Source organism: Cupressus sempervirens, chromosome 8 (genome assembly GCF_028749045.1).
Source record: "Cupressus sempervirens isolate cs-2001-9-10 chromosome 8, ASM2874904v1, whole genome shotgun sequence".
NCBI classification, from domain to species: domain Eukaryota; kingdom Viridiplantae; phylum Streptophyta; class Pinopsida; order Cupressales; family Cupressaceae; genus Cupressus; species Cupressus sempervirens.
In genome coordinates this window covers 153,864,975-153,889,263 of record NC_143125.1, presented here as the reverse complement: position 1 = coordinate 153,889,263, position 24,289 = coordinate 153,864,975, and the positions used below count along the sequence as shown (strand labels likewise).

General features: G+C 39.1%; 1 protein-coding gene across 4 annotated transcripts in view; it reads right to left on the bottom strand.

Annotated features, from left to right (window-relative positions):
* The window catches only part of LOC149542018 (uncharacterized), a 177,984-nt gene that overhangs the window by 84,677 nt on the left and 69,018 nt on the right, over window positions 1-24,289 (bottom strand). For 2 of the 4 annotated variants that reach the window (XR_016355408.1, XM_089797059.1), the window contains exon 3: window positions 9,495-9,632. The exons of 1 other annotated variant lie outside the window; for it this stretch is intronic. Coding sequence is in view for 2 of the 3 variants with exons in the window: in XM_089797059.1 (XP_089653185.1) it covers window positions 9,495-9,632 (138 nt within the window). In the remaining variant the exon portion in view is untranslated. Of the gene's footprint in view, window positions 1-9,494; window positions 9,633-13,691; window positions 13,837-24,289 lie in introns of those variants that run through there. One more of the 4 variants, XM_089797060.1, reaches the window with a different exon arrangement.

The window sequence follows — 24,289 nt, the reverse complement described above, 5'->3', positions numbered from 1 at the left end:
AAAATGACCGAAGCAAGGAGTAAATCTATTAAGCATTGAAACATGTGATGAGAAGGTACTGGCGGTTACACAAGCAGGTGAAGAAAGCGAAATACCCCAATGCAAAAGAAGAGAAGGAGAGGTTACAAAAAGTAAGAACAGAGCTGGAAAGGCAGATGAAAACTAAAAAATCACAAGTAAAAGACACTGTTGAGACTTCGAAAAGGAACTTAGCGGAACAAAACATGATAAGGCAAATAATGCAAACAGAAGTGCTGATTAAATTAAATGAACTTCTCACGATGCCACAGTTGTGAACAGCTATTATGATTATGACACCACCCCTGAGAGTGACGGAGGAAACAGGAAGGAATAGTAATGGAACAACGGCAGCAGACCTGATACTACCATCCAACAATAGTTGAGATGGGCATTCTGGGCATTGTACTGACAGACACAATTGTGGACGAAGGGTCAAGCATGAACATGGTACTAGAAGATATACGGAAGAAGTTAGACAACCTACACTGTGGCCACCTACATTCCAATTACTCACGGCGGATCAGCATGGGATAAAACCATTGGGAACTTTGATGGCACAACGAGTAACGATTGGGACGCAACCATTTTTACTAGATTTTGTGGTCATTCCACTCAAAAAAAGAGGGTATGACGCTATCCTTGGACGGGGTTGGTTGGTGCAAGCAAAAGTAAAATATGACTGGAAACGAAACACCCTATCCATGGAACCCGGAGGCAGAAAATTCATAATTGACTTACATACGCAGATGGTAGGTGAGGAGGTGGCGTCGTCAAATTCCGAAGGGTGAAGGTGACGATGAAGGAAAGAAGAGAATGGAACTGGAGGAAGAAGTAATGAGATTAGGAATTTCAAATGATGATGACATAGACTTGGTGGACGGCCTATTTTATTGGCAGATGGAGGATTACGAGTTCTTTCCGAATTGTAATATGTTAAGGGTCGATGAAGGTGAGAAAGGAGAGGAAAATGAATGTCCGAAAAAATACAGAGAAGCGGAAGAAGGAAAGGAGGTTACGGCTGAAGTTGAAGGGAAGAACATATTGTACAAACCCAACAAAAGGAAAGATTCCACCAGACAGTACACGGTGAATGGACCGCGCAAAAAGAAAATGTTTCACCACACCACAGATTTAGTAGAAAGGTGTTGGTAGCAAGGAAAACACATCGTACGGTCTACACAGGAAACAAAGGGGAAGGGCTTAATAAAAACTGCAATTGTACGGAGTGAAGGTTCTAAAATCAAGACTACAGTTATTGACGGTAAGGAGTGACAGCGGATGGAATTCATAGTACCAAGTTTGAGGATAGCAATCGAAAACAAGCTGGGCGACATGGAAAGCTTAAGGGAGAGATTGTACAACTTCAACAAACTCGATGAGCAACGGCTATAGGCACAATGGGCCACAAAAGTCACACAAAACAGACGGAAGGCATGGCATGATAAGCATTTAAAATCAAGTAAGTTTAAATTGGGTCAGTGTTTAAGTATAATGTTCGAAATGAGATCAGGTCAGGGAAGTTCAAAGTTAAATGGATCGGAACAGATAAGATACGAGAAGTTGGCGATAACGGGGCAATCAAGTTATGGACACTACACGGGAAAGAAGTACCAGACACGGTGAACAAGTTGAAGTTAAAAATATATCATGAGAGAAATGTTCCTCCGTCAACGAACAACTGAGAGAGAAGAGTGACTGTAAATAATGTATATATGTAAGATAACCAAATGTAGACAAAATACAAAGTTAAAAAATAATAGGATTATTAAAATAAAGGAGTATTAAAGGACCATACAGGTTTTTTTGGGATTCGTATCGTAGCATAAAGAGGGGATAAAACCATCGGCATTTTATATGTGGGAAGTAGACAGTACGAACAAGCAGTGAAGGAGAATTTTGACCACACGGCTGAGAAAAGAAACATGCAGGGCAATGCTGACACCGTACGGTAAATCAAAGTGCTTGATAGAGAATTAAACTAACACTGTACGGCCTTCAGGCAAGAAGCAAAAAGAAAGGATAGATCATACGACCTTTAAGAGGATAAAGTGTTAACAAAAACCATTGTACGGCTCGTAGAAGGGGAACCTAATACTAAAACGATGACCATATGGCCGTACTGATAGAAAGAGATCCCAAAAGCAATAAACACATAACGTAAGGCTTATGAAGAAACTATCAACAAGGAATGAAATAGGAACCGTACACCCAGGAGGATATTACATGATCCATACGGACGTGGAGGGAAAGAACATTGTCCCTACGGCGTAGTATTGTAAGAGCTTGTACAGGTATTGGAGGAAAGAGTCTTGGCCATATGGCCCAAGAGGAACAAGATATATCAGCACCGTACATTGTACGGTTCGTACGAACGAAGAGTAAGGCACAAACAGTCATCTGAAAAGGACGTACGGCTGTTGGTAAGGAACCGTACGACATTCCTAGGTCTCATCCGTACGGCATTCTTAGAACAGATCAACCGTATGGTAAACCAGGGAAAAAAATAAAAAAGCAATTGTGCAAGCATTATATGTGATTATTGACTGTACAGCGAAGGAGAGACCGTACAACAAACTCGTACGAACATCGACAACAAGAGAACCATACCGTACGATAGCAATAGTCGGAGTGTCGAGGCATAGGCATAGTTAGCTATACAACATAGAAGTCTGAGATCGCCGTGCAAACTCACTTGAAGGGAAGCAAATTGCAATACACTGGTTAACACAGAAGAAGGGTGATAGGAGGTTTTCTAAAAATAAAAACGACGACAAATCAAAATAGTTGAGAATGGAAAATGTATAGTACCAAAGGGACAGACATAAATAGGTAATGAAGAAAACATAAGCGGTTGGCAAAAATAGTGTGGGATTGGAAGAAAATCACAAAAATGGTGTGTTCCATGACTTTTATGTGGGTTTGAGAGTGCTAATTTGCTCTTGGCAAGGGCGCTACCCCTTGACCCCACTGGGGGCAATGCCCCCTAGACCCCCAATCAGTTCAATTATCAGTTGTGTGAAGTGTGACCAGTTGATGAGACCTGGGGTTGCTACAGGCATGGAATGTCTGTCTGCCAGAGGTGGAGAGAGTGCTAGAGCAAGCCTTTTGAGAAGGGTGATATGCTTTGAGGCACTCGTAGTAGGTGTTGGACATGAGGCTATCTTGGTGAATGCATACAGAGCTCGAGAGGAGCTGATCATCCAGCTGGAGGCAACAGAGCGACACTTGGCTTAGCATACCCAGGAGCCGAAGCAGAGAAGGCGGCACAGGTGGCTATCAAAGTCAGCGTGGCTAAGGTGACAGTATTGTGTTAGCGGAGGTTACAGATGCAACGTGTTTTGGAGACCAATTTGGTGCAGGCATGGGAGAAATGTGAATGTGATGTGACGGAAAAAGATCTATCCTGTTAGTCACAATTAGTGTATTCTATTTCGTTAATCTATCTCGGATATTCTACAATTGTTGTCCGGAGACGACTTCTCTTTTTGGGGGGGATGATGTCGGTAAATTCTATATTGTAGCCAAAGAGTAGAATTGTATCCGAACGGGCGCGTGACAGTTGAGTCGCCCCTTCGGAAAGGTATATATACACCATCTGGAATGGACTTTGAATCATCATTGGATTATTGTAATAAGCATATTGCGTATATGAATAAAGTATCTGTTCTGCATTATATCGTGTTATACTGCATGCGTTAAGTATTCTTACCCTGTACAGTAAACAATTTTCCCATTATCACATTTCCTTTAATAGATTATAGTAGTTGCATTACTTTAATATTTTAGATCCCTAGCTCACTAGATCCCTAGTAGAAGCGAGACAGCATAAGGAAGATTTGCTCTTAGGAAGGTAGCAAATCCCTTGCTCTACACTTTGGTGTGCCTGACATGAGTGTTGAAATGTCAAATCTCTTACTTCACAGATATGATACATTTGACAAGGCATTCTTCCAAGATGACTTTGACATGTTGGACAATTCCTCAAAAGACTTCTTGGATGTGTCCACAAAGCACCTTTCGGATGAAGAGCTTCACTAAGGGCCAATAAGTCTGTAAATGTCATTGTTCTCTTGGCTGCTTCTACAAAATGTAAGAGACCAATCATTTATGTACTTGTCGAAGAAGGAAAAATAAGGATAATGTTAACCAACCCACTATAATTCTACCTCTATTTCTCATACCTATAACACTCGAAGGAATGAGGATAATGTTAACCAACCTGCTAGAATTCTACCACCTCCTTAGCCTGATCTTAAGAACCTAGACCAACGATGTTACATCCCAATTTTTGCTTAATTTTTACTTAATCATATAGTCGTTATGCTTTCATGTGAAGTCAATTGACAATTAAAATTGGTTAAGATCATGCGAAAAGCAAGATGGTTAATCATTAGGATTTCATGTGAAGATGACATGTTGGTTATCAGTTAAGATGTTATATTGTGATCTTGAGATATTGGGAAGTTGGTTGTTTTTTTCATTAGAAGTGAAATGGCAGTTAGTCATTATGATTTATGATTAATAGCTTGTTAAAATAATCTTGAATATTTTAAAGAATGTGATATTATTGTGGAGGATTTTCTTCTTGCAAGAGCACGTCGTAGGGGGGAAGCATTGCCAAGAAAGGAGTTAGGAGAGGGACACCGCTTCATCTAGGAGCGACAGGTATGAAAGCTAACCACCAAGGTTAAGGGGTAAAATGGTTAGGCAAGCAAGAGTATGTTAAGGACTACCATGAGCTACCCGGTCAATAATTGTGCACTATTAAGAAAACACTAAACATTTAATTAAAATGTAATACCTTTTGGTAGGTGGTGATCTCAAAAATTATTGTGATGTTGTCATGCCTTAGTACATTAGTGTCATATCATTTACCTATACTTGCATATATCTATATATAGATATATAGATATGTGTGTGTGTGTATGCATGAATTAGACGTATGTATGCGTCCACATTATGTAAGGCGTATATGTTAAATACATTGGTAATATACCACACATACATATATATGTGTGGGTGTGTGTACATATGTACACAAGTATAGATAGGTAGCAAATGACACTATTGTACTAAGGTGTTACACATGAATTAATAATTCTTAGCAATGGTTTATTATTTATCTTTGGGCTGCCATATTATTAATATGATTGTTACCACATGGAGCTGCTGGCCAAAGAATCTTGTAACTCTTGCCAACCTTGTATCTTGCTCGTAACTGAGCCAACAAGGCTACATTTTATGTGATAGCTTTTGATCGAATATATATATTTTTCTCTTGACTAAAATGAGTCATTACTACCTCATTTTTTATCCATGTTCTACTCTCAATATTTTTCCTGCAACTTGATACACCTCTTACGGGGGCTTGCATTAAACGTTTCTTGCATCAGTGCATAATCAATCACCACATATTGAAGCCTCTTGGAGTAGGCATTCCATGCCTCAGCCAAAGCTTCTCATACTGTGCAATCCAACCATTAAATAGGTCATGTTGTTACCTCTACACATATATAAATATATCTTGCAAATAGATTGTAAGGCATGGTTGAAACCATTTAAAGGTTTCATATGTTGTTTTATTGATTGTGAATGAAACAATGATCTTCCTTATGAACGGCATGCTTGTGCTGAAATGCAAAGTCTATATTTTTTTTGAAAGTTTTTATTGAAAGTTAAACAAGCATCTTATACAAGAGTGTTTGCAATATACTTCCTGCAATGGGAATTCTATACCTTGAAGATTAATATTTGTAAAAGATCAAATTTCTATAACAATGTGTATTAGCAAACCAGAATGGTTGAATACTGAATTGATTGAAGGAAACTATCATTATGTTGCCAACGCTAGAATGGCAGATATACTGGTTGTTATATGAATGCTTAATCATTTCCAGATTTCCTTTTGAATTGGCCATGCATATTAAAATTAAAATTCATAATTCTCTTTATTAAGCTAAGGCCAGAGGCGCAAATTACTCATACAACCACCCGATGAATCATCAAGGAAGACCAGCATGGTCGAGATGAAGGGTGTAAACAAAGAATGCTTAAGGGTCTGCATTTGGGAGACTAAGCCCAATGACAATGCTTCTCCTCGCCCCCGAGAGCCAAGGCTTGTACAACTCAAGGTCAAAATCTTTTGCAATCATCTGTAAATCAGGTACTTTATTTTAGTTTAATATCTTGCAATTTCTAGTTAAGAATTATAGTTGGATGTAATGGTTGTTTCCATGTATATAGACTAAAGCAGTTTGTTTAGTTAATCATTTAGTTGTTATGTAAATAAAAGGAAAATGAGATAAATGCATAAGTAGTTATAACTGCCTTTCATGTTACATTGAAAATAATGTTATTTTTGAGATATTTCCACTTTTATTATTTATTATGAAATTTTAGCATGTTACAGATGACCAAGCAAACCAGAGATCAAGATCTTATTAAGAAACTTCGTATTACTCCTACTAAGATCTCACTTTGGGATTTACTTCACATGGCTCTAATTCGTCAAGAAATGCTTCAAGAAGCCCTTCAAAAGATCCTACTTCTACAAGGTTAGTGGATGTGAATGCATTAATGAACCATATTTTTGCGAATATATCAAATATTACCTTTTAGTAGCATGAAATAAGCCCTAAAAAAACAAATTTCACAAATTCTTTGATAGTCATAGTATTTGCTAATGTTATAAGAAGAACACTTGTTGACATTGGTTCAGCACTCAACATATGCAAGTTACACCCATTACCAAATATCAAGGTGGATAAGAAATTGTTAGCCACATCTTCTTTGTTCATTCAATGATTTGATAATATTGGGATGACCATTGTAGGTATTGCTATATTGTCTTTGAAGGTCACATTTGTTACCATACCTACCTTGGTGTATGTTGGTGTATGTTAGGCCAAGACCCTTGCCTTACAATCTTTTGTCGAGAGAGCTTGGCTCCATGCCTTAGAGCACTATCATCTACTCTATATAGATCAGTTAAGATTGTGATTGATAATAAAGTGGTCACGATTAAGGTTGATCCTGATGACATGCATTCAAGCCAAATGGAAGTTGTGGGACAGACCTTGATTGCTCTCACATTTAGGAATTATATTCCATTGATGTCTTCCATCATTTCGACACCTTCCTCCCTATCCCGAACTACTAAAGATCTTCAAGGGAAAATGTCCAAAGGGAAAACTATGGAAATACTAAATCCGCCTAAAGTAGATCCTCCAAATGCATATCCATCTAAGGTGGATTAGCATAAGGTAGAAGAATCAAAACATGTCTCCACTGAATCAGCTCAAGCCCTTTCTTCCACAAAGGCTAACACATGTTCCAGTGAGGAGTGGCAAACTTTAGATTTCATTGATCCTCACGTTAGAGAATACAAGGTAAACCTAGTCAACTTAAAAATCCCAAAAGATCTATTTTGTTGTGGCAACAAAAGAAGACTGCTTCTATAAATCCTGGGAAGACATCATGTAGATCATCTCTTCTATACCAATCCCCCAAGCTCTAGAAAGATTCAGTCGAAGAAGATAGGTACATTAGGCATGATACCAAATATGGTGCAAGACTCAAACTTATGAATGTAGCTCCAAATAAGTTTTCTTCTATAAGCACTACATCTTGCACTTATGTTAAGGATAAAGCTCTAAAAAGTTACGAAACATGAATACAGAAAGACCATCAGATTCGTCTTTGTGAGGAGGATGTACATAAGACAGCATTTTGGTGCCACTACAGACACTATGAGTTCTTGGTGATGCCATTTGGTCTCGCCAGTGATCCCACTACAGTCATCTATGAACCAGATCTTTTATAGCAGTTGTGCAAGTTTGTTTTGGTTTTCTTTAATGAAATTTTAATATTTAGTAAAACATGGAAGAGTACCTACAACATTTGGATGAGGCACTCAGCATCATGGAAGAGCAGTCCTTATTTGCTAAGGAATTCAAATGTGAGATTGGTCTGACAGAGATCATATATCTTGGGCATGTGATAGGGGATAATGGGGTTAAGGTACATCAGGAAAAGATACAAGCAATCATCAATAAAAATTTCTAATTTGACAGGATTCCTTGTGGTTTGTTCTTACTACAAGAGGTTCGTTAAGGGGTTTTCTGAGCTTGCAACTCCACTCACAGGCCTTTCTCAGGAAGGAGCATTCGGGTGGTCAGATGAGGCAGAGGAGATATTTGACAGGCTTAAAAAGATTACAAGTACTTGTCGAGTGTTAGCACCACCAAATTTTTGTCAGAAATTTGTGTTCGAATGTGATGCTTCAAGTGAGGGTATTGGCACAATGATCATGCAAGACTGACACACTATTGCATATGACAGCAGGAAGCTGAGGGAGATGGAGATTGTATTCCACCTACGACAAGGAAATGCTCATCATGAATGCTTTTGTGAAATTCAGATAGTACTTGGTGGGTAGGATTATGGATATTTGTAGCGAGGACAGGTCATAAAAACTTCCGCTATTTTCTGGAGAATAAGGATTTGAATGAGTGACAGAAACAGTGAATTAATAAGATACAGGCTTATGGCCACTACCATGGCAGTTCATATAAGAGTACGATTGTGTTCCACACATCAATTTTTTCAGGACAGGACCTGCTTGATAGAATTGATATTTGACTTAGGTATGTTTTCTGTTTGCAGGTCTGTGTTATTAAATAATTAGTTTTTCAGATTTATACTGATTAATTAATAAAAAGATTGTTGTGATTATCTTTATTGTGATTTAATTTCCAATGTGTTACAGTTCAGACCTTAGAATTATTTGCAGTAATCTCCTTCTAGTTTGCAATAAGATTCAACGTTTCTATTGCTCTTATCACTCTCTACTTTCTTCCAAGCTATCTGAGATCCCAAAATTAGATCAGATCTGCAATTCAATTAACATACTCAGATTTAAAAAGGACCTTGTGGTCTTGCATATCAATTGAAAATACCTAACCAAAAACCAATCAGTCCTAGAAACAAAACAATATTGAGTTATGCTCAGCAATCATGCTAATATATTCTCCTCGCCACTGTGGAAAACTTGCATTAATAGAACATGTGCTTGAAACACTTCTGCAAGACAAACTTTTCAGTGTCCAGTATTGAACTCTGACTTTTCTGAGGCAATTCTAAAAGCCAATTTAATTCACAAATACCACATAAAATACATGTCCCCCATAAAAAAGGAAGAACACTTAGATAAAAACCTATCAAGCTACAAACTCAACACAGCCCACCAGCAATAAAACATGTACTATACCATCTTGGTTCTATTAGACATTTCTAACAGCGAAAAAATAAGCATAGGAGCATTTCCAAAAAGAGATGTTCAAATTAAGAATTGAAAATAAAAAGACTTTTCGGTTTGAGTTGCATATCAGAATAATGTTGAATAACATAGATAATTGCATGCATTGGACAAAGATACGATTCTTTATGTAATTAAAGATATAGAAAAAACGTACATTTTCAATTGACTGGCTCCTATCTGATGCAGTACAATCATCGCCTGAAAATATTAATGAGCAAATTTTTTGTCCCAACACAGAGCAACAGACAGCCTCTTCTCCATTCCATATACTTTCAAGCAAACCTCCCAAAGGCTAATCATGCATTATTCCAAAATAGAACAGTTCAATTCAAGTTATCTTCATTAGAACACAAAAGACCAAAATTAACAATGATTAATTGAGGTCAAAATCAACCAAAACAACCCAAAATACTACATGGATTAAAAAATGTGATTTAGTTTGATAATACAAAATTATTTTGTTTACAATAAGGCATACCACGAAATGTGGAAGAATCAATCCTAGCATAACTAAATACAATCACAAGAAAATATAAATCGTTGGTTCAGACAATTCTTAGTGGTTTAGATTGAAAGGAGTTCAGCTATTTTATATCTGAAAGTATTTTGTTTGTAGATTACCAAATTCAAATATTCATTTGGGATCAACTCAATAGTTTCATTGGATTTCATCATTTTGGGTCACACTGCTAGACCTTGTCTGTAGTGCCTCTCGTGTTTGCAGTTTGTACCTTGTCTATTTTTTGATTCGAGAGATACTTGTTACTCTTTTTGATATTTGTACCTTGAGGTGACTTGAGGGTTGAATGTTATACTTTGATTTCTGTACCATAGATGCTTTGTTGCTATGCTGTTCAGTTTATCATACTTGCATGTTGATGCGATTTTGAGATGGATGTTATGCTATAGTTATTTACTTCATCTATGTTCTTTACGCATTTTGCGAACGTGAGTGATGTAAATGGACTAATTAGTTAATTAATGCTTTAATTGCTTTGGCTATTATATTATATGCAATTGCACTTGATCGTGTGTTCTAGTGTGCAGGAATTACATCCCTGGCAGTGGCCTATGGAGTTAGTGATCCAGTTGTTCATATTTTGCCAATGTCACTCCTATATGGTCGACATATCCTTATTTAGTTGTTTTATATTAGAACCTTTCGGTGATTGGTAAATCCGAACTCATTTGCATTATGTGATTTGACCAGTGAGCATGTCTGTGCATTTATAAGTTAGCATTTGTCGCAAAAGTGTTAAGTGATTTTCTGTTATTTTGGGTTTTCGGGTTCTAAATCTTTTTGGATTTAATTTCTGGCAACTTTGCCTTAGGTAAATTTCCATTGCGGATAATAACCTGTTTTCATTTGGGTCAATTCGGAGTTTAACTACTCCAACTAGCTATTTTCCATAATCAACTATTCACTCAAAATGAATAAATATTAGAAAAGTGAATTCATTATTCACTTCTCACATTTTGGAAAATTGAATTTGGAGAGCAAAATTTGGAAATCCTCTTCTGAAGGATTATTATTTTGCTCGTTGTGGGAGCTGTGAGCGTGGGATCTTTGCGAGGTTGGTCTCATTGGGTTCAGCTCAAGGAGTTCTCGCTTTGCCGTCAGTTTCAGCAGTTTTGGCAGATTGGTTATTTTATCCTATGGGTTTCAGTTTCGGCCCCTTTTGCTGTCAAGTAGGGCCTTCCCGTTTTAATGGTTTTGCTCTGTTTCTGCTTCTGTTTCTTGTAGCAGTATGTTAGGAGGTTGAGAACTAGTGTTCCCCTCCGTTTCTGGTTGCTAGTTCTGCCCAGTTGGTCGGGTATGAACGTTTTCCCTGTTTTTGAAATGGGGGTTTGGGTTTTTGGGCCGTTATGCTCGCCGTTTTTGCATACGGTGTCGGATTTCTTTTATTTTTGGATTTTTTGGGTTTTCTCGACACATTGTGGTTCGTGGACCTGGATGATCCGTTTGGATACCAGTCGGAACACTTTTACATCTTTTGTTGCTTTGGGATGCGTGTAGTATCCGTCATCCCGATTTTGGTTCGGTTGATTGACTTCTGTTTGCATTCTCATCCTGTCGTTGTGTATGATCTCTGTGATGGTGGTGGGCCACACACATGTACATTTGTCGGGTGACCTGTGGGGCCCGATCTTCCGTGGTACTTCCGGAAGTTGTGATCATTGGGGTTGGGTTGGGAGTTTGCATGCCTACGGGCACTCATCGTTGGATGAGCATGGGTAGGGTAGGGTAGCATATGGAGGGGGCTTCTATCTCGCAGCCTGGTGACCTTAGTTCCACAGGGTTGGCAAAGGAAGTTTTAAGTAAGTGATAATTAAATAAAAACATTGGGTGGTAATAAAATTTAAGATAATAAAAAGTATATGCGGAGCCCTCTGTTGAGGAGTTGAAACGCATGATCCGAGCTTGGGCTTGTCGATGCCAAGTGACTCTCCATGATGTCAGTCCCTACGTAGTAGCCCATTGAGGTGTCTGACCAGGACCTGTAGTTTATGCATTGTTTATGTCTTGGATTCAGTCATCATACTGCTTGGCGTGTGTGTTGGCCATGGTTGTTGTTTTGTGTGTTAGTGGTTGGATCATTATCTCCATCAGCACGGCAGGTGTGGACCTACGGGTGCCACGTGGTTGGGAGGCGTAGCTACCTTCACCACTGCTAGGGATCGGTGTACAGAGACGGTCTATTGTTCTATCGTGATCATTGCTAGATGTGTCACTTGGTACTTCGATTTGCAGAGTATGCTTTCTAGTGATTTATGCTTTCATTGGGATGTTGTTTTCCATTTTTACATGATGTTGGTTTTATGCATTCCTTATTATGATGTTTAGCATACAGTAGATGATGTTATCTGATTACAAGGTTATCTTATGCTTTCTACTAGCATGTTAGATTTCATTTACTTATAGTGTAGCATGTTTAGTAGTGATGTCCCTATCACAACAGCACCGATGATCTGATCAGTGGCTTGGGATGTTACGCGCGGGGGATGGCTAGGGCCCAAGATGGTCTTATGACGCCATTGATGGTTGGGAGGAACCGCATACTTACTTGGTTATTTTGTTCATTGCGATGTTATTTCAGTTGTTGTGATGTTTCCTTTCTGTACTGTTCCTTTACTATTTGTTAGATGGTTAGATTCTATTTTCTGTATTTCAGTTACTCAGTTCTGGTTCGAGTGTTCTAGCCTCGAAATGTGGATCCGATACTCCTCGGTGTGGAGGTTCTTTGATCTGTTTTTCCCTTTTCTGAGTTCTGGAAGTGTCTTTGTTTTCTATGGGCGACATTTGTTCAGCAATGTGCGACATTTAAAAAGTATCGCACGCCCATACAAAACTATATCGTACAATACTGTAAAGTATCGCACGCCTTCTTGAGAAATGTCGTGCGACATTGGAAGAGTATCGCACGCCCTTTTGAGAAGTGTCGCGCGACACTTTCCAGTATCGCACGCCTCTTGGAGAAACGTCATACGACACTGTTAAAGTGTCGCACGCCTTAAGGAAAAGTATCGCCCAATCCCTGAAAGTGTCGCACTCCTTGAGAAATGTCGCGCGACACTTTTCTATGTTGCATTAAAGTATCGCACAGTTTTTGCAAAAACCTGCGCGGATGGACAGCGGGCACTTTTCGTCGTAATCCAAACTTTTTAAGAGTTGATCTGGATACCCTTTTGGGATTTCTTCGACCCTATGTTGTTGCATTTTGATTTCTGATGGTTTTTCTTGAAATCTAGTTTTCGGGTTTCTGTTATAGTCCTTTGGGGTTTAAAATATATCGTTTAAGTATAAGAAAACTTATACTTAAAATATATTTTACTATATGCGACGATTCATTTGAGATGGGTTTCAGACCTCTACGGGCTAAGATAAAGATTCTAGGAAATTTCAGGGCTTCAAAATTCAGACTTAGCCTATTTTCAGGAGTCCGTTTTGATCTTTTAGCTTGGTCAATCTCTTATGTTTTCTTGTTTGTGTTTTAGCTAGTGGTGACGTTTGGAGATCCGTTGGGTGTCAGGATGGTTGTTAAGTCTTCCGTTGCGATATGTTTGATCAGTGTATGTTGTTGACATGTGCACTTACACTTGTTTTAAAAAAAAAATTATACTGGCTTGTTTTCATCCTTGTTTCCAAGGATCTCCGAGCGGGGCATTACATTGTCAAAGAATGGAACAAACCCAATGCATATACAAACTGGACATTAATTTTGATGTTAGAAAAACTTAAGGTACATATTTAACACAAAAGAATTGTCATAAAAATTCACATAAACTTGTTATGATAATTATTAATACATACTTGAAAGCATACAAAGGCTATTGTGGAGAGAGATCTTACAAAAATGTCAAAATACATGATTAATGAGGTATTTCTAAGAAGGTGAGTGCAGAAGCTCTGGGGGAGGAATTGTGACCTTTTCACACTATCGCCCCATTGTAAATAGGCACCCCGTTTTTCGCATTAGCAGTTGTTCATTGGCTTGTTTCAGCTGTAGTATGGCAATATTTTTGAGTCTTGGCGGTCAATGAGGTAGAAAGTTTGGGCTAGTTTTAGATGTAAGTATTAATTGCAGGTCAGGGTCTAAGTGGTAAGTCATGCTTCACACTGGGTTGAATTTTGATCCCAATTTGTAGTAGAAAGCTTGGGCAAATGTATCAATTGGATTGAGTATCAATGACAGCCAAAGAAAACAGGGGTGAAGTCTGATTGTTACACATTAAATTTCCAACACTAAGAGAAATGTCTTGTGAATGAGCCCAAGAAAGGCCACATTTCTTCCCTAAGTTTGACGATCATTCATTCCAAATGAAGACCCAACTACATTCCAATAACAAGAAAATCCAAGACATGGTTGGAAATCAAGTTTACACATTGATGAAATATCTTAAGGCAAATGTAAAATCTGATCATTGTGGGAAATTTCAAGCGTTTGTCCAGTCCCAAGTCAATACTTATGCAAATTGCAAGCAATGGGGTTTCGGATTTGAATGATAAAATGTAGGCCTGTTAACAATACGAGGTCTGGAGCTCCAAGCTCTTCAAAATGTGAACATGGTGAAAGTTGAGCTACTAAGGCAGGGAAAGCATTAAAGAAAAGGACTTGATTAGACAATTTAGTTGCTGCTACACAAGTTGTCAAGCACTAGGGAAGTTTTTGAGATCAACTTCAATTGCATGAGCCCAGGAGATGTCATGTTTCTGATCTCCTTGAGAGGATCAAGCCCAAGCAAACCCTGGATTCTGCCAAATCTTGACGCAAACACCACACCAAGGGCGAATTCCACCAAGCTTGTCAAGAAAAACCTGAACGAATTATGGAGAAGTCATCATTTTCATAGTGAAATCAGAGAAGGCAAATAATGAAATTAGTCTTACAACACTTGGACAAATTTAAAATCAATCTCAAAGGCTTGCCTGAGCAGGCCCTCATTTCCAACCTATCTGCCCAAGAAGACCTTGGTTTCTGAGTAAATCTGGGCTCAAGCCCGAGCCAGGGCCAATTTCCGGCCAACATCTTGGCACAGAATCAGAGATGATAGACTAAATCTCAACCTGCTGGCAACAAAATCAGAACAATGGGTGATAAAACTTAAATTGCAATGATGAAAATCAAAGAAGAAAATCAACCTTTACATCTATGGTTTCAAACACTTCGAAATTTTTCAAAAACTCATCTTAATTTAGAGCCCAAGTCAAGCAAAATTTCCAACTAGCTTGCCCAAGAGAGGGCTAAAATCCGACCCGTTTGCCCAAGTGAGTTCTTAATTTCAACCCAGATTTAAGTGTGAGCCCAAGAGAGGGCAAATTTCTGCTAGCATTTTGAATTGGAGCCCAAACACATCAAAATTTCCACCCAGAACTTCGCACACCACCCAAGGTAACCCAGATTTCCATACAAAGTTTGTGGTGGAGCGTACACCCATTGTCACATCATTATGATACACAAACAAACAGGGCCTTACTAAAAATAGGACAAGAGGAACAAAGAAATCTAGAAGTACACTTAGGGACAGGTGATTAGGACATGCAATATGGGTGAAAGTAGGGATCTAAGAGAAGAAACATTATTTTATATGCTTGAGGTTTTACAGCTGGGGCAGTGATGGGCAGAACAGAGAATACAAAAATAGAACCAGTGAATGGATTTGATGATGCAGATGATGGCTAGACAATTAGGACTGGATGTCAGTGGTAGGAAAAATGGAGGTAACAATGGTGGAAACAACAAAAGAAATAATGGTGAGACGCATGGACAGAAAGTAGGTAATGAAGGAGGACAGACTGCTGACAATTTTGGCTATGCAGCTATCCCAAATAGGACAGTGTGTTTGAGGCCACTTGTACCCACCTTCCTTCTAGAGTTTTGGTACAACTGAAGAATGAGCCACAAATTACGGAGTTACAAACACTTTCAGAAAGATTGGGAAAATGGAGGAGAAGAACTCTCGGCAGCTATCTCTTTCAAACAACATAAGGACGTTAGGCTAAGCCGCTAAAATATTTGCTTTTCACAGGTGGCAGGGGGCAGCATTGTAATATATAAAAGAAAGTGAGCAAGCTAACATACCCTACTACGATGGTTCAAGGAAGACCATTGCAAATAAGATAAGATAAGATAATGATATTAATGTCCGACAGAAGACCAACAAAAGGGTCCAAAAGACTGGAAGATACAACAACGAGGAGAACAAACCCAGTAGGAGCACCAAACAGTGTCTGGGAAAGAATGAGCAACAAAACAAAGAGAGGAAACAAGAATGAATAGATGAGAGAAGGATTACATATCCTTTCTCGATACAAAGAAATCCATCACTGAAGGATAAGACCCTGGAAGACTAGGGGCCCGAGCCTGAGCCTAAATCCAAGTAGCACAGGGAGTAGAATGTCCCTACCTGATGAGTCCACAACGTGGTCTAACAAATCTGGTGTCCCAATGAGGGTGTGTCCAACGGCCGCTTCATGCCCCTAGAGGGTGACAAGGGCGAGAAGAAGGCGGTGATGAGCTGATCCGAAGCCTGGCTCTGAGGAAACATAAGCTGTAAATTGTGGTCACAAAGCTACGACATCTCCCGAAAGTAAAGTGCTAAACATCACTGGTCGGGGTAGCTGAAGAAAGCTAACAGAGATCTGCAGTCTCTGAATAGGCAATGAAACCTATCTCTAATCTCATAGTAGATGGGAGATCTAAAGATGAAATGGATCTTTGTCTCCGTCTTAGATAAAGTGCAAAGGCAGCAATCCGATCGTCTCTGGCCAACTAGTAATCCGTCTAACAATGTAGCCTGTGTAAACCAACTCTGAAGGACCCCAAGGAGATACAGAGGGTGTGGCTCTAGCACCGGCTCAAGTAAAAAGGGCACACAATAGCCCCCCCATGGATCTCAAGAAAATGCTCCAAGTATAAGGCCATTCGCAGGCGCATGCCCCCGTGTGGGTTAACCCAGGTCGTGGTATTGCACTATCTATATATGTCGAGTTTGGCATGCCCAATCACCTCGCCCTGTGAAGGGAGCAGTTGAGTAGGAGCATCCAGTGAGAAATGATAATGAGGGAGATGATCAATATCTATCCCAATCAAGCTAAGTATGGCAATGGCCTGAGCATACCAACCACAAGCTTTGGGTCTGAGATCGGAGCTGGCAATATCAACGAAGGAGTAGTAGGCGAGGTAGGAGTATTTGTGGCGGTCATCCGCGGTGTCAGCAAAGCCCCTGAGGAAATGGAGAAACCCGATCGAGTCGAAGATAGCACTAAGCCTAAAAGAATGAGCCTCAAACTCAGCCAAAATAATACTATGCGGGGTATACCGATGACATCTGATGATCCGTTGGAGGAGAAGGGTTTGGACCTGCTCGACAGAAGTCCAATCAAAGTCGAGAAGCGAAGGTCCCCAAATCACTAAGACGTAAAGAACTGTCGGTCCGACCAGAGAGTCCAAAAGAGATAGCTTGGACTCAATGTCTTGAAACTGATGCCGGAAGCACTATCTCCAAAAGGGCGAGGGAGCCCATCCCCTTGGCAACCCTGGACAGGCAAAGAGGCCTAATACTGAACTGAGAGCCAGAGAACTTAAACCCCAAGGTAAGTGTGTATGACGAGACAATCTCAATCGCCTGATCCTGAAAAGTAAACTGAAGATGAGAGGTCTTCAAGCAGTTGAAGACCATGACCTGAGTCTTGCCCAATTTCACAACGAACCAGCGATGGTCGCAAAAAGAGGCCAATCCATCAATAAATCTTTGGAGCCCCTTAGGAGAGCAAGGAGAACCACATAGTTAGCAAAGAGGAGAATGGAGATAAGAACCTAGTGTAAGTAGCAGTCGTCTTCGGAGAGAGAGTTCTATCTGAGGAAGGACTCAAGTTCATCAATGTAGATAACAAATAAGGTGAGGGAGATAGGGCAGCCCTACTTCACTCCAATGGTGTTGTGAATCGGATCGAAGAAATCCTCTGGAGTCTGAAATCTGCCCACCACTGTCTCTTATAATCTCATGATCGTTGTCAGAAGAATGTCTGAAATACCAATATCATTGAGCCTTTGAAAAAGGGCTTCACGGGGGACAAAGTCGAAGACCTTACAGAAGTCTACAAAACAATAGTAGACTTTCCCAGCACGATACTGAGCCTCCTTGATGATAGCCCACAACGTAAAGATGTGATCCATAATCTGATAATCGGTACAAAAACTAGCCTGTCCTCTAGCAGGGTACTGCCTCTTGTCGAGGTATCTAGACAAGATAGTATTCAAAACTGTGGCATAGAGCTTGGCAAAGGTATGCCCAGTCATGATGGTTCTGTAGTTGTTGGGTTTCGAAACCAACCCAGACTTATAGATGGGATAAATCACATGTCTCGACCAAGAATTAGGAAAACCAATGCAAACCACTCTATTGAAGAGTGTCGAAAGAAATGAACAAAGAACCAAAGTACCGAGCTTCAAGAGCTTTGCCTGGAATCCTTTCTCATCAACGGCCCTATTGCATCTCATGAGTCTAATGGCCTCACCCACGGTGGAGGAAGTGAAAAGGTGGCAATGTGGGGGAGCAAGAGGGTGAGTGGGCAGTTGGCCAGGGATATCATAGAGAGTGGAGATATGGAACACCAAAGAGTGCCAGTTAAGGGCAAAGGGTGGGGGAGGGTGGCAGGCGAACAAGGTATGCCAGAAGGTTTCTAGGTCACGAGTGAGTGTCGCAAAGAGATCTACATTGTGAGGCCACAAAAACCCGCTTCTTCAAGCGAAGGAGGCGGTGGTAAGAGGAACGTAACTGAGTGTAAGAGGGGAAGTGCGCCACAAAGGAAGTACGCAGGGAGTGGTGGAAAGATTTGCGGTCATCGTCGAACCACTGATTCATGGGGCAGAATTTCCAGCTAGCGCGGCTGCGGTGGGAAGAAGTGCGATGGGGATGGAAACAATGGCAAGCTCCCATAAAGCAGAGGCAATGAGGTCGAAAAGAGGAGCATAGGAGATAGCAAACAAGTGGTCAAGGGAAAGGAGTCGTCTAAGGTGGAGGGTAAAGAGGTAGCAGTCGCAACCGAGAAGTAAGAAGTGGTACGAGGGCCTGAGGATAGGGATTAGGGGTGAAGTGGGGGGGACAAAGTGGAAAAGGAGACTAAGGATGGAGTTGTCAGTCAAAGGGAGGTAGGTGATGATGAAATGGTTGATCAAGGGGACCAAGGAATCTGGCTGGAGAGCGTAGTCAACCACACTCGCGCCCCCACAATGAGGCCAGCAGGTGAAGAGCTCGGAGTCTAGGAAGCACGAGAGGCCATTCAGGATCAGCAAATCTGCAGACTCACAAAGCTGGGGGAGATGGCGGCCATAGCATGAGAGAGGCCCAAGCAAGTCCTGAGAGTGTCTTTGAAAACCCACTGTGGCTAGATCAGTCTCACGAGTGCAAGCCGAGTCCGAGAAATGGTCATGGAGAGGGGTCTAAAGATCTCTAGTCCGTGCATTGAAGTCTCCCAGGATGATGATGTCACCCAAGCCCGCAAACTTGGTGATATAGTCGTGCAAATCAGAGAAGAGGTCTCCATAAACCGAGTTGTGTATGGCGTAAGGGGAGGTGGCTAGAGGGAAGTAGCAAACTGCAATAAAAATGTCTCTAAGGCAGTGACCAGTATGACCAGTGTGGCTGATCTAGATCCACACAAATCTGGCTACAGTGTCGGAGTGGACTATTCTCATGATGCTAGCAAGGTCATCTCTAATCAGACGGAGGAAGGTTGATACTTATTTCAAGTTGAAACCAATGACAAAGGAGGAAGCTATTACATTTCTAATGTTACATTTGGATGGCTTAGCAAACAAAAAGGACATTTCGGATTCTGCAAGTGTTCTTGCTTCTGATGTTCTTAAAACTTGGGAGAACATCAAAAAAGAATATAATGACTTTGAATATCAGATAAAAAATATACTCAATGTTATATTTTGCTTTGAACAAGTATGTCTAATTCCTGGTTCCTAAATTCTATTTCTGGATGAAATCCCAATAACGATTATTCAGAACAAAAGTTCAATCTAATCCAACTTAAATAATTACGGTACACATAGGAAACAACAACCAATACTGTTTGCAATAAATTGAATCTCAAATGCAATATTTGTATTGATTTTATTGATACAACTGATATGCTCAAATACAGAGAGTTTTTATTGTAAAGGTTTACACTCGGAATCACATTCTGGGATATTACTTATTCAATTCCAACATAAACCAACGCCCTCTAGAGTTACATTTTGAATATTGTCCCAATCTGTGTTCAGTCAAACTTGAACTTGATTCATCGCATTAATTGATTTGCATCCTTCACATGAGTATTCTCAACTTGAGAATACGTCAGGAAATCCTCACCAACCTTCTGATGCAGTGGTTGTAGAAATATGTTTCAGAAGAAACGATAAGTTCTTACATTACCATACCTCCAAGATCGATGCCCAGGGTTCTGAAATAAATAGTAAATTGCACAGGTACCGTGACCACTAGAGTGTTTGTTATTTTCCGTGATGATTCTAGATACTTCTCTCCTTATTACAAAATCTCTATTCCACACTGTTAGTAATGGGATGATTATGCAGAATCACCTCCAACATTGTTTATTACAGTATCTTCGCTAGAATTATTTGAAGTCCTTGTAAAGAAATCTTCAGTAGATAAACTCCTGTTGTCAATAGTCACTAGTATTTTTGAAACCCACCACTTCCTTCCTAGGACAATGACGATTTCTCTTTAGACAAAGTTTCTGGTTATTTTCAAAAATAGGACTGTTCAATGTCATGCGAACCACTAAGGCAACTACAGTTGATGAAAGGATTGTAGGAATAACTCTTCGATAGCCTCCACAAAATTCGATCATTCAGTGTTGCCTTTCGAACTCTACACGGCCTTCTTTAAATTAATGTATTCATGTGAAATTCCCATGAACTACTTCAAACTCCTGTAAACTTCCAAACAGACAATTAAACAAGTTTTATTATCTATTAATATTATTATTATCATTTGCCAACTTCATACTTTATTAATTAATTTATATGTCCATAGAATTGAAACTAATATAAAGTAATTAATATGATATATATACATATATATTAATTGTCTTTACAAAGACAAACCTGGGGAGATATTACAAATCTCCCCTTCCTCATGTTACTTGCCCACAAGCAACTGTAAATTAGGATGTTGGAGCACATGTTCACCTTCCCATGTAGCATCCTCTATTGGTAAATTTTTCCATTGTATTAAGTATTCTTTGATAGACCAGCTGCACAGATGTCGTTCATGGGTATCCAAACTTGTGTCAAGTATGGTTTCCAATTTCCCTTCTGAATCCAAGGGTGGTAATTCAGCTAAGATTGTCACCTATTTGCCTAAGGCCTTCTTGAGACAAGAAACATGAAAGATATTATGTATACAACTACCTTCCTATAAATCCAATTCATAAGCAACTCCACCAATTTTCCTAACAATTTGATAAGGCCCATAGAAATAGGGCTTCAATTTTTCAGCGCCACTGCGTTTGAGCGAAGACTAATGATATGGCTGCAATCTTAGATATACCAACTCTCCTTCAAAACTATGCTCGATATGTTTCCTATCTACATATATTTTTTGTGGATTCTATGCAACTTGCAAGTTTTCCTTAAGTGCTTTTAAAATAACTTGACATTCCTAAAGCCAATTATGTCACTTGGGTACATTGCAATGCTCAAAAGAAAGATCAACAAAAGATAAACATCATACCATACAAAGCTTTGAATGGAGTCATACCAATAGAAATATGATAGGTCATATTGTAACAATATTCTCCCAAATGTAACCATTGACCCCAAGCTTATTGATGTCCAACAACATAATTATGAAGTACCCTTCAATCCATTTGTTCACTATTTCCGTTTGGCCAACTATTTGTGGATGGTAATTGGTACTGTGATTAAATTTTGTACCTGTTAATCTAAACAATTCCTCCCAAAAGAAGCTCAAAAATCTATTGTCACTATCACTAATAATACTCTTTGGTAGACCATGTAAATGGAAAACCTCCTTGAAAAATAGTTTGGCTATCTAAATAGCTGTGAACTCTGTATTGATTGCAAAGAAATGCACAAATTTTGTTATCCTATCAACCACTACAAAAATACAATCTTTACCATGTGCCTAAGGTAATCCAGCAATGAAATCCATGGATATACTCTCCCACTTCTATTATGGAATGGGTAATGGCTGGAGTAACCCTGCTAGATATGAATGCTCGGTTTATTCTACTAACATTTAATGCATTCATTCACATAGCGCAACACATCATTCTTGAGCGCTTTCCATGTGAACTGTTCACGGCTTTGCCTATAAGTTATGAAATAACCTAGACGTCCTGCCAAAGGTAAATCAGGAATTATCTGCATAATTATTAATTTTAATTTAAAGCCAGTTACTAGAAAGATTCTACCCTTGTAGTAAATAACATTATTCACAATTTTTATCTATCATCCTGAAATTTCCCATTCAGTAAATCACAAGCAAATGCATCTTTAGAATATTCCACTAATAAAAGAGATTTCCAATCAGTTGTTAACCCTGATATAGCATTTATTTTGGGTTTCCTAGATAATGCATCAGCAACCACATTGTTCTTAGTTTTAACATATTCAATTTCGAAATCATAAGCTTGAATCTTACTAATCCACTTCTGTTGCCTGTCATTCAAATCTTTCAGGCCCAAGAAATATTTCAAATTGTTATGATCAGTTCTAACCACAAATCTACCACCAACTAAATATTGTCGGGATTTAGCCAATGCATGCATTATTGCTAGCATTTCCTTATCATATATTGAATACAACCTTTCAGCACTAGTGTGTTTCCTACTCTCATGAGTTATAGGATGTTTTTTTTTTAAATTGCTCCTATTCCTTCACTACAAGCATCACATTCTAATAGAAAAGGCTGATTGAAATCTAAAAGTGCAAGAACTGAGCAAGAGCTCACTACCTCCTTGAGCTTATCAAATACTTGTTGTACATCCTCAGTCCACCTAAATGCCCCATTATTTGTAAGATTTGTTGATGGAGATCCAAGCTATGAAAATCCTCTAACTAATCTCTAGTAATAATTGCATAATCCAAAGAAACCTCTTAAATCTGAAAGATTTCGTAGCGTTGGCCAAACCAAAATGGCTCTAATCTTCTCTTACCTACACACCCTTAGCACTGATCATATGACCCAAATCTACAATTTCTATCATACCAAATTCACATTTACTGGCTTTTGCACAAATCAATTTATCATCAAAGAAAACTAGCAAAAATTTCCTCTGTTGTTTATTAAAAATATGATTCATACAAGACTAAAATGTTGCCAGAGCATTTGTCAATAAAAGGCATGACTAAAAATTCAAAATGACCATAATGACAACAGAAAGCAGTTTTATGAATATCATGTTCCCTTAACTTAATCTCATGATGCCCTGACCTCAAATCAATTCTAGAAAAATACACAGCACCATGTAATTCATCTAACAATTCATCGATTAGGGGAATCAGATACATGTTTTTTATGGTCTTTTTATTAAAGGTACGGTAATCATAAACATACATAGAGTCCCATTTTTCTTTTTGACCAGCACTACGGATGAGGCAAAGGGACTTGAACTAGGCCTGATATGTCCCATATCCAACAACTCCTTTATAGCCTTTTTTATTACATCTCTGAACGCCTTAGGATGTATGTATGGAGTAGTGATGACTGGCTTTGCCCCTTCTTCTAATTCAATAGAATGTACAAAACCTCTATCCGGAGGTAAAATGGGGGTATATGGCTGAAAACCAAACTATGTGAATCTAAAATTTGTAACAGATCAGTTTGATAATGCTTAGATTCAAAACATGTAACCTTGGTGTAAATAAAACATTGTGTTGGTCAGGCAACATCACCATGACGGAAAAAAGCCTCCATCTTGTAAGCAGAGACGACCTAGGTCCATCATTTGACATTCCCCTGAGAATTACTTTTTCCCCATCAATCTTGAAAGAAAACTCCATGCCTTTGAAACTTTCTGAATATTTGTCCAAGGTCTCTATCAATTGAATTCCCAAAATGACATTAGTATTAGCCAAATCGACAACATAAAAATCATCTGTTACTGTATAATTACCAAGAGCAATATTTAGTTGTGGGACCTTATGTGTGCTTACTAAATTAGTACCACCTAGAACTTGAACATCAAATCCTTCATATTTCACTGTGTAAACCACGTTTCTTTAAAAGTGCAGTATCAATTAAATTATGCGTAGATCCACTATCCTACATAACAATAACCTCTTGACCCTGTAATACTCCTCTTACTCTAACATCAAATCGGAAGATATATATCGTTTGCATTCAGGCTAATATTGTAGTGTGGAGTTCCTGTCATACATGCTATTACAACTTTTCCTTGTTTAT